The 11,917-nt window shown below is 39.1% G+C and overlaps 1 gene segment (V, D, J or C); it reads left to right on the forward strand.

The window, feature by feature from the left end:
- Nucleotides 1-9,296: 9,296 nt before the first annotated feature.
- Nucleotides 9,297-11,574, forward strand: LOC117593468 (the record flags this gene model as incomplete). The annotated part of the segment is given in 3 exon segments: nucleotides 9,297-9,345; nucleotides 9,504-9,807; nucleotides 11,568-11,574. Coding segments are annotated over 3 exon segments (360 nt in total), but the record flags the coding sequence as incomplete, so codon positions are not given.
- Between the last annotated feature and the right edge of the window lie 343 nt (nucleotides 11,575-11,917).

An 11,917-nucleotide genomic window follows, 5' to 3' on the forward strand; every position in this document is an offset into this window, starting at 1 on the left:
GAGTTCTTACTAGTTGGACTGTCCTCCCGGGTTGGATTGCCTCCACGCACTCCTAGACAGCCAGCCATTCTCCAGGTTCCATTGACCCCTGTAAATAATTTTTTTTAAATATTAGATCATGTTCTCTACATTAGTTTACATAAGCTCTAACCATTTCTCAGTGTTTTCCAGCTTATAATAATTCTTGAACCTATATAAAGTATTATTGAAATTGTAATTTTGTTTCATTCATCATTTCCCCCACATAGCATTTCCTTTGAAAAGGTAGCCTACACAACACAAATTATAGACACACCAAATACCTTTATTTTTGATCAATCAAATTTATTCATGAAGCCCTTTTTACAACAGCAGTTAACACAAAGTGCTTTACAGAGACACCCGGCCTTAAACCCCAAGGAGCAAACAACAGTAGTGTTGAAGTTCAGTGGCTAGGAAAAACTCCCTAAGAAGGCAGAATTTTAGGAAGAAACCTAAAGAGGACCCACGCTCAGAGGGGTGACCAGTCCTCTACTGGCTATGCCGGGTGAGATATTAAGAGTCCAATTGGAATAAACAATACATTTCTCTGGGCTAAATCCAGAGTCTATTTGATTCTAGACTAGGTCAAAAGTATGACCAGGTGGACAAGGACAGGGACAGCAACGGGCCCCCCAAACCAGGTATTCCGAAGGTGTGGACCAGGACCTCACCTCCTCCTAAAATTTAAAACTGGAGGAGACTGAGAAAAGTTAGAAAAAAGTTAGTTTATTTTGATAGCAACATATGAAAATCTGAAGTTTTATTGTTGTTGATTAATCTCTTATGTAGAGTTTTACTGTTGCTGAAGTTAAATAAATAATATGCCTGCAAGTATAGAGCGGTATAGTTGTTTTTAACGGTTTTGTGAGTACAACTCATTTAATGCCAACTCCTTTACATGAAACGTACAGTATCAGTTGCATGGATATCGTGGAGGTGGTAACAGCTAGCCACAATCAATCACGTGCGGTTATTTAACTACAGAATCGCAAACTCCTCTTCAATTTCGCAGTTCAAAATCGATCCTAAACATTTTCGAACTAAAATCGAAAATCACTACATGTCAGAGTATTTTCTAAGCCCATATCGCATAATTTAAATGACAAAGAAGTCCTCCCTTCCTGAAAGTCATTAGCCCCTGGACAACTGTTGTACATGGCAGCTACATTTATCAACTACCTTGCTGGTTAAAATGAACGATTAGCTGATTACAGTCCTAACCTGCTTACCTGTCAAGTAAATACAGATCAGTAACCAAAACGAGAGTTGGTTCCTCACAATTTCCATGTTTTCTCGAATAAGGCTTTGCCAGTAAATTCGCCAACAAGTCAATTTCTTCTCCTTGTACGTAAAGAAACTACTGGGTGCAGTGCAAATCTAAGCAAAAAGTCCAACAGAAAGCACTGCATCTACTACATCCTTACCCTGATAGGTTGCTAGTTGGGGGTTTGGTCGACCCTTCCTCACAATTTCCATGTTTTCCCAAAAAAGGCTTTGCCAGTAAATCCGCCACCAAATGCATTTCTTCTCATCCATTGTGCCTTAAAAAGACAACAGGGCTCAGTACAAATCTCAACAAAAAATCTAACGCAAAGCACTACATTTAACAATCTAAACCTCACTAAAAAAGTTTAAATAAATCCTACATTACGTCCTAACTAGTCTAATATCAGGCAAGCTAGAAGACTGCTACGTGCCACATGAAAGGCTCATGATGGCGAACTCGAAATCTGATTGGTTGAAGAATATGACAATCAATAACCACCTCCCCATTTGCTTCAACAGAAGATGAGATTAACTCGAAATTCTATAGGTCTCAGGATAGATTTTCACCCGGAGACAGCAAATATGGAAAATATGATTGGATAAAAGCTCTGATTTATCTGAGCTGCACTGGAAACAGCACAACCTAGGGAGAAAAAAGCAATGAAACTACTAGACTGATGGAAAAGAACGTTGTAAAATACATCTAGCATTAATGAAATTATATATTAAATTATAAAAATAAAATGTTCTGATATCACTAGGCCAGCAAAAAGGCCCCTGGTCAGCAGCAGTTTTGAAAAATATTGCCTTGTATACCAAATAATAACTTTATCAAGTTGTCAATGTGTTGTAATTATTAGCGACATAACATTTTATCTAGCGTGTCATTAATTATTTAATGACAAAAAAAGTCTTAATTATTAATAATTTTTACTGATCGTATTTGTCCAATAAATTAAATTTTAGCTAAGTGGGCATTAAATATCTGTGCTGCTATTTTGTGTGTTATGTGTATCTATGTAATTTTTTACCTGTAAATATCTTATATTTTGTATCCTTTGTTATTTTGTCCTGTACAGCACTTTGGTCAACGACAGTTGTTTTAAATGTGGTTTATAAATAAAGTTGACATTGACATTACTAAATATGCAAGAATCTGAATTCATAATTTTTCACCATCTTTAGTGAAATAGTGAATAATCATATAAATTAAGGCATTATTAACACACAAACCATTGTCTGCTGGTTAGCATATGTTTTATTGATAAGACAAGTGGAATAATCCTCAGGAAAATTACATCTTAGAAAATTACATCTTAGAGTATAAATATTCAGTATACTCTTTAACAAAATATAATAATTTAACCAGTTGAAATCAGAATACTGCTCCATATCTAATAAGCAACATGGTGTTCATGGGCTGCTGCAGTGGCAATTTATGTTGTCATAATATACAATTCTGGAATTGTCAGTGCATACTGAAATAAATATGCATTAATTTCACAAAATGTACCTGTGAAAAGGTTTAAATATGTCATTTGATGCTGTAGAAGTACCATTTTTCACATATTCAGAATTGCTGAAATACCATTACGCCTGACTTAATGGGTCCCGATTGCAAAAATGTTATTTTAAACATGGTGAGCGTGGTGAGCTTGCAAATGTGGGGAACCTCAAAAGCGCAACCATGTGGTTGATAAAAAAATCATTTAAAAAGTCATTATTTTCGTATCATCTTTGTTAACATACGTACCAAGTAGAATTATTATACCATTATCCTTGTAGGAGATGTGTCTATATGTGCAAAACCACGCCCCCTGACATGTTCATTGGTCTATAGCATCCATGTTTTTTGACATTCTGGCCTGGCTGATATAGCTTTTGAGGACCTTGGTCGCTAGATGCCAATTATCAAAGCATGTGAAGATGGGATATTTTGTGGTGGAGGAATACATTTCTCCCAAAATGGCGGAAAATCCATCATGGCGGACTTAATGGGTCCCAGAGGCAAAAATATTCATTATGAGGAGCTACACCTATGTACCAAATTTTAAGACTCTAGGTTAAAATGGGTGGGCGTGGTGAGCTTGCAAAAAGTGCGAGTTTGGAGGCTTGTGTCAGCTCCACCATGAGGGCGACATGCACGCCACTGCACCAGAAGTTGTGACCCTTGGCCCTTTACTACCCTATAATTTTAGGGATCTTTAAGCCATTTTATCTTACGGGAATTTGCAACACATACCCTTTTTTATAATAATATAATAATAATAATAATAATAATGAACTGGAACAAACACATTAGGTTTTCACCAGTGAACTGCTGAGACCCTCATAATAATAATAATAATAATGAATCCTCTGCTGCTGTGAGTCCGAATGGTTAGTGCATTTCATAGCAACACAGGCAGGCATTCTTATCTTCTTGCTTTGTTCAATGGTAACAATCTACTTGAATCATCGTCACGACATTGCAATCTTCACAAGAGCATGTGAGTGATTTTCAGTTTTTCCTTCTGCATGTGCCTGTGACTGAAACTCCTTCATGTTACAGAATATTGTAAACCTAAAACACTGATACATTCATCTGTGGAGTTCAATTCAATGGAGTTTAACCTCACCTGGTCCAGGCGAGCAGACTCTGGAGTAAAACTGGCCCAAAAACATGCATACTTCCTGAGGAGACTCAGTAAGTTTGGAATGCCTGTAAAAACTCTCACCAACTTTTACAGGTGCACCATTGAGAACTTCCTTTCCAGCTGCATCACTGCCTGGCAAAGCAGCTGCTCTGCTGCAGATTGCAAGGCCCTCAAGAGGGCCTTGCAATCGGTTGCCATCTCTCCTCCATGCAAGGCATCTATCACACACGATGCCTTAGGAAAAAAAGATACATCTAAAAAGACTAAAGCCACCCAGGCTATGGTCTGTGCACACTGCTGTCATCTGGTAGATGTTACCGGCGCATCAGGGCATGCACTTCCAGACTCACACCCCAGGCCATAATGCTTCTCAACCAGCAACATAGATCTATTATCACATGATCACCTCAGATGGTCAGATTACTTTCTATGCACATTCAGTGTACATTATCACACTGGGGACAGCCCTGAAAAGTCGGTGCTAACCCGGTTCCAGAGCAGGGCCAGCTATGACTGGGCTAAGGGTGGTGCCAGCCCACTTCAAAATATGCTACGGTTCAATGTGAGGGCTGTGTATAAACAATAAGAACATATAAACTAACCATTTTCTTTCTCATAAAGATTCTGAATCTGATTTCAGGTAAACAACTTTCAATTATGTCATAATATTTGTATGGAATTATGAGATTTTCTTTCATTGTTGGGCGTCTTTATGCTTTTTCTTTGGTAATTTAGGGTTATGGTCTATAATGCACATTTCACTACTTTCTACAAACCTACAACAACATGAAACATAAAACTATAACAGTTATAACTATGACAGTTTAATATACGTACGTTTGTTTCTTTACAGGACTGACTGCTGGGGATTAAATTACTCCTAAACAGGATGAAGTGGTCAGGAGAGAAGGAGAATCTGTGACTCTAAACTGCACATATGCAACAAGTAGTGATAATATTTATCTTTACTGGTACCATCCTTATCCTAACCAGGCACCTCAGTTTATAATGTGGAAAGGTGCCAGATCATATAGTATATATGATACATCAACTTCTACAACATCTGGTACATCAACTAAACTGGTCATCCAACAACTAACCCTGTCAGACACAGCTCTCTACTACTGTGCTCTCAGTGATCACAGTGATACAAATGCATAAGAGGCTGTACAAAAATCTACAGACCAAAATGCCTTGTCGGATGTTGTCAGTACTTTGTGAATCATAGATCAGCAACTGACATAAAATAGTTGAATAGTGTAGAGGTTAGAGACTCGAGCTCCGGAAAAACAGGTCCCGCATTCGCCTCCCGTAACGGTCAAAACGCATTATGACTGAGGTTCAGGACAGAAACAACTTTGCTGGCTACAACCCTATATAGCTACGTAATAGGAAGCCTAAAATAAAACCGTTCTGGTGGATATTAGGATTTGTTCAGGACAGACAAACACTTCTCTGGCTACATGATTTTCTTGTCTTTTCACTTGACAAAAAAGTCAGTTATCATTAGTGATGGCCATTGACCTTATTCACCGCGCCTCCATCTTGAAATCCAAAACGAGGCTAGGGGGTACACTCTAAACCGGAAGTTCATTGACAGAGCGCAGCAGCGGGCGTCTGTCATCATGGCGATACCTTGTGGACATCAAATCTTTCATGTCTTCCCGAAATAACAATGGACTATGTTGAAAAAATGGGCCAATAAGGACTGCATGATTCCCCGGGCTGTTTTGCTGAAAGGATACAGCAACTGGATCGAGGGATATGTGCACAACGTGGAAGGTAATGCACAGACGATCACAGCTTTTTTTCTGAAATCAACATGAGTTAACGTTACTTTTAAACTTAGCTTGTTAGCTAGATAAAACAACAGGATGTGACAACATTACAAGCTGATGCTAAGCATTGTTAAGATATATTAACCACACCAGACTGACTGTTATTTTGAGTGTTAACAATCAATTATTTTACCAACAGTCAAGAGGAGCGAGACAGTCAGTGTGAGAGCTAAGTTTTTTCGCTCAATGCGAAAAAACGAGGCACCTTACAACATTCAGGTATCATGACTGGATAAACTGCTCAGTTTGCGGAGTGGTGGCACTGCTAGAACAAATACGCTAGCTAAACATTCAAATGTTCATCTTGATCGTTCATATCAACAGTTCATCTTGATCGTTCATATCAATAGTTCATCTTTCCATGCTAGACTAAAAATAACGTTATGTGCAGTTGATGTGATCTTTAGCTAAAAGTGTATTGGAACCATCAGTCAAAATTGCTTGTTTCCAATGTGTCACTACAAAGCAAGGCAGGGTGCTACTGTTGGTTATTAAAATTAATAAATATTAAGTATAAGTTAATTTGTTTACAGGCATGGGTTACTCATTTCACATAGCGATGTTACGTAGGGTTGGAGAAGGTACTATTCAGGTCTCACAGGTAACACAGATGCTAAAAACGAATCAGTAATGTCGTCTACTGGGATGCACAAACCCAGTAAAATGGATGTTACTGTTTATACATAGTTGTGTGCTTAACATGGTCTAGATTAGCAATGGTTATTATCATAAACAGGCACAGATCACGTCTTGTTTATATTTTGCTGTAAGACACGGCGGCAGGACGTTAGCTGCCCAGGCTAGTAAAAAGAGCAACAACTTGCTTAACGTTACCCCCGAATCAGCCCTTCGCATGTTATAACTTAAAAAGGACCGGTTCGTGGCTATCAAGTCATGTCTATTTAGCCAGAAGGTTTAGCTATCTCTATGACAGTTAACGTAAATATGGCTAACGTTAACATCGTAAACTAATGTTAATATCTTACCTTGAAATGGCGACCGGGATCTCTTCTTGTTTTATGAATCCATTCACGGCCAAGTACAGGATCTTTGGGGAAACGAAGGAAGGTTTGACCTGTATAGGAGTTCTTTCTCTTTGAAGACGTACATTCGGGAACACAACAATGCGGCGGCATTGTAGGTAACGTTATGACAGAAGTCTACAGATGGGCGAGCCAACGTTACTTCCGTAACCAGCAGCCTCGTTTTGGTTTAAAGGAAGTGACGTGGGTGAATAAGGCGAATTCGAGCTTAAAATCCTACTGTTCTTCTAGCAGCAGGATATTATGCTAGCAGTGCTAGCTCAAATTTTATTTTTCAAAATAAAAGCCATTGATCTGTAGAAGTTAATATAGTTAGCAATCTTGTCTGTACATTTTATGTTTAGTGTCTGTTCCACTGTAATTCTTGTCTGTTCTTTTTCACAGACTAGATTGTTACCTATATTGCCTTATACATTTCAATTATGGCTTTTATTGTGATAAAGAAAATCTGAGTGCTGCCAGCATAATATCCTGCAACTAAAATAATGCTAGTGAAGCCTCGAATGTCCATCACTAGTTATCATCACCTATATTGATAGAGATTGTATCTATGTTATTTACATATTGCTAATTAGCTATTAAAACGGCTAGTGGCAAAAGAGGAATTGTTCAGGATAGACAAAAACCTCGCTGTCTACAACTTTGAGTAGACATGTTATGGGAAGCCTAAAATGAAACAGTTTACGATATTGCGACTATTTCTGGTGGATTTTCTAATTATCTCAGGATTTGTGAAAGATTCAACAACACTTTGCTGGCTACACCGTTCTCTCGAAATTTCACCTATATTGATATAATAGTTTTGTATCAATGTAATTCACGAATGGCTAATAAGCTGTTAAAACGGCCAGTGGCAAAAGTCATGAAATTCATAGATGCTGTTTGTGGTAGAGGTAAAGTTAATAAGAAACATTTTTCAGTTTAACACAATATAGAGGCGTCTAGCGACATATTACTTGCTAATTAGCTTTTAAAACGCCCAGTGGCAAAAGTCATACAGTTCCTAGACACTATTTGTGGTGGAGGTAAACTTAATAAGAAACGTTAATTCGTTTAGCGCTAGTTAATGATGTCTAACAAAATATTCAAACTTGGCGTGATGTTAATGAGTGAAAATAATATAATGCAAAGAGGCTATACTAATGCCCAGCGTGGATGCAGTTTGGTGGTGTGGTGGTTAACGACAAAGCCTTTCATTTGGGCCGTCCAGGTTCAATTCTTGAGAGAGCAGCCAAGATAAACACATTTTATTGTGTTCCGGCTGAACTAGGCTTTCCTGGTTTCTTGTTTATGAATTAATATTTTTTGTTTACACATCTGAACACCCCTGTATTAGCCAGAAGTCTAAAAGTAACATTATATCCAGACCCCAGATGAGAGACCTGAATGTCAGTTTTTCAGAATCGCACCTGGGCATCGCTCGCTAGATCTCTTCTTGGGGATAAGTTGTACCTTCACAGAGATATTATATTCTGATAAATCTGCTATTATTTACAGTACATTACTACGGTATATTTGAAAAATCAAAGAGACATTATAGTTCATTAACATATACAGTTTCACAGAGGGTCAACTGTAAATGGCAATTTTTCTCCAATGATTTTTGAGAACAGCCTTTTATTTTGAAACAGGTGTGATAAGCAGAACATGCCAACAGAGGGCAGTCATGAGCTGAACTACCTCTATTCAGATCAAAAGCAAAATGTACAGAAGATCAACATGACATGAAATATGAATCCAGATATATAACAAAAAGTACTCAAACATATTTCAGAAAAAGCGTTAAAATGACAAAGTCAACAAGGGCTTTGATATTCGAGTACAAGGCCTTTGAAGAAAGTAGCGTGGTATACTCTGACTTTACACTGAATATGACCAGTCAGTTCCCATGAAGAAGTTTTATCCAATACTGTTTTGTTCATTCTTCTTGAAATATGATTAATTCATACCTCATGGAACATTGTTTAGTTGTTTCAGGTAGCTGTTATACTACTAGCAGTCAGGACTGAAGAATGTGTTTTTGAGGAGGATGATGTTACTCTGTCAGGCTACTACACCAGCTTTCACTCTGGTAATAATGTACACTGGTATGATGTCTCCTGTGCTGAATTGATGGGCTGTGCTCTAAACTACTGGAACAGGAACATACTGTACTTAGATTTCTGTTATACACATTTCTTGTGACAGTTGTGATACTAATGTTTTTTTCTTCACTGTTTATAACCTACATTAAAAGTTATTTCTTACTGTATTTTGGTGTATGATTCAGCTGATAAACAGCAATGACATCCTTGAGTAGCGTTTTTTGTTCATGTTTAAGGGGTCGATTAATTCTGGAGAACATTGTATAGGCCCCTCCCCTATTGTAGACAGCTATGTAATCTCCTCCACAATGCCTCCTGAGACAGAGTTACAACATTCAGAGAGGTGGTTTAACAAGCCCTGGACACATACAAGTGTGTATGTTTTCCTCTTAACTACCATTAGTAGACATGGAGTCTTGGCTGAAGAATATTCTGATTATTGCAGCGTTTTATTGTGGTATGATAACTGTTATTTTATGTATTTGTCTCATACTACAATTGTTCCAATGCCTTTTGACAAAAATATATTCCAGTATTTATTCATACATATTATTTCCAAAAGCATGTTGCTTCCTTATTTTCTCCCTGATATATCAGGGTTACCTTCCTTTCCAGAATGCAGAGGAGAAGACTCGGTCACTCAGCCAACAGGAGATGTGATCACTACTGAGGGTGGACAGGTCACACTGGGCTGTACATTTAATAGTCAGGTGGCAAATTCATACCTGTTCTGGTACAAACAAGGAGCTAATGACCACCCAAAATACATGCTTATGCAGCCCAAATATGGAACTGGGGACAATGCCGCAGACTTCAAAGATAGATTTCATGCTGATCTTGATACCAAGACAAATTCCATCCCCTTGACGATCCAGAGACTACAGCTGTCTGACTCTGCTGTGTACTACTGTGCTCTGAGGCCCACTGTGACAACAGGATATACAGTCCCCTTACAAAAACACTGTAGGTCACAATGACAACACACCTGTCTGTAGAGTATATGATCTAAACCTAAAAACTGACAAGCTCCAGTACATACAGTTATGCACTTAATTTACAGCAGTATTTTATGCTGAGGAAAGAATAAAGTTTAGACTAAAGTAAAAACAAAGTTACATTGTTGGTTTGCAGATTTGTTAACTGGAGCTGATAGGTAGCGTTCTTCTGAACAACTCTTCTTTGGGGTGGAATTCTATTCAAACTTAACAGAAAGGATTAACTGAAAACTTTGCAAATGGGGTATGGTAGGACTATCTGCTGAATTTGTTGAACTATTAGGCCTTTAATAGTATTAAACTGAATAACACTTTTAATGTACTACTGTGACGGACAGCTCCGTCATCTCCCGCTTTTCCCGGTTTCCTTTTATCCTTGAACACATCCCGGACTTGTTTTGTGTCTTGTCTCCAATCATCACTCACACCAGGTCCCAATGCAGTTATTAGTATGTGTTTAAATGTTTCTCCTCTGCTCTCCTCACTGTCATTGTTGCTTGTCTCTGTATGTTGCACGGCAGTGGTGAGTGTCGTTTTGTTTAAGCCTTGTTTTCTTTCAGTTTGTTTAAAGTACCCTGTGTTTGTTTCGATTAAAAGTCAACATCAAATGCCGCCCTGCCTGCGCCTGGTTCCTTCTCTCCACCACTACACAACTGTGGCAACTACACCAATCAGCCATAACATTATGACCACTGACAGGTGGAGTGAATAACACTGATAATCTCGTTATCATGGCACCTGTAAGTGGATATATTTTGCAGCAAGTGAACATTCTATCCTCAAATTGGATGTGTTAGAAGCAGGAAAAATGGGGAAGCGTAAGGATCTGAGCGACTTTGACAAGGATCAAATTGTGATGGTTAGACAACTGGGTCAGAGCATCTCCAAAACTGCAGCCCTTGTGGGGTGTTCCCGGTGTGCAGTGGTCAGTATCTATCAAAAGTGGTCCAAGGAAGGAAAAGTGGTGAAGCGGCGTCAGGGTGGTGGGCGGCCAAGGCTCATTGATGCATGTGGAGAGTGAAGGCTGGCCCGTGTGGTCCGATCCAGCAGACAAGCTACTGTCGCTCAAATTGCTGTAAAAGTTAATGCTGGTACTGATGGAAAGGAGTCAGAACACACAGTGCATCACAGTTTGTTGTGTATGGGGCTGTGTAGCCGCAGACCAGTCAGGGTGCCATGCTGACCCCTGTCCACTGCCGAAAGTGCCTGCAATGGGCACATTAGCATCAGAACTGGACCACAGAGTAATGGAAGATAGTGGCCTGGTCTGATCAAGAGGCTACCTGGCGGAGGCAGTTTGATGCTTTGGGCAACATGTTCTGCTGGGAAACCTAGGGTCCTGCCATTCATGTGGATGTTACTTTGACACGTACAACCTACCTGAGCATTGTTGCAGACCATGTGCACCATTTCATGGCATTGGTATTCCCTGATGGCATTGGCCTCTTTCAGCAGGATAATATGCCCTGCCACAAAGCAAAAATGTTTCAGGAATGGTTTGATGAAACACAACAACGAGTTCAAGGTGTTTACTTGGCCTCCAAATTCCCCAGATCTCAATCTAATCGAGCATTTGTGGAATGTGCTGGACATGTCTGATGCATGGGGGCCCCACCACACAACTTATCTGCTGCTTAGGTCTTGTTGCCAGATACCACAGCACACCTTCAGAGGTCTAATGGAGTCCATGCCTTGATGGGTCAGGGCTGTTTTGGTGGCAAAATGGCAACCTGCGCAATATTAGGCAGGTAGTCATAATGTTATTGCTGATCAGTATATATTGTTGTATTGTCTTCTTTAAAACAACACATTTTAATTTCAACACAAAAGAACGAAATGTTAATCTCATTAGCAGACAACTGAGCCAAACCAGCTTGAAGTGTATGCAGATGTGGGCAGTAATATTCACCGCTACTCCCCAATCAGCTCCCCAAATACCTTTAAGGATTCACTTCATTCTCGCTTCTCTGGTAAAAAGAACAAAGAGAAAAGCTGTGTGGATAGGGAGGTATCATCTCCTAGAGACAGATCTGT

The sequence above is a fragment of the Esox lucius genome, chromosome 3 (assembly GCF_011004845.1).
Source record: "Esox lucius isolate fEsoLuc1 chromosome 3, fEsoLuc1.pri, whole genome shotgun sequence".
Taxonomy (NCBI): domain Eukaryota; kingdom Metazoa; phylum Chordata; class Actinopteri; order Esociformes; family Esocidae; genus Esox; species Esox lucius.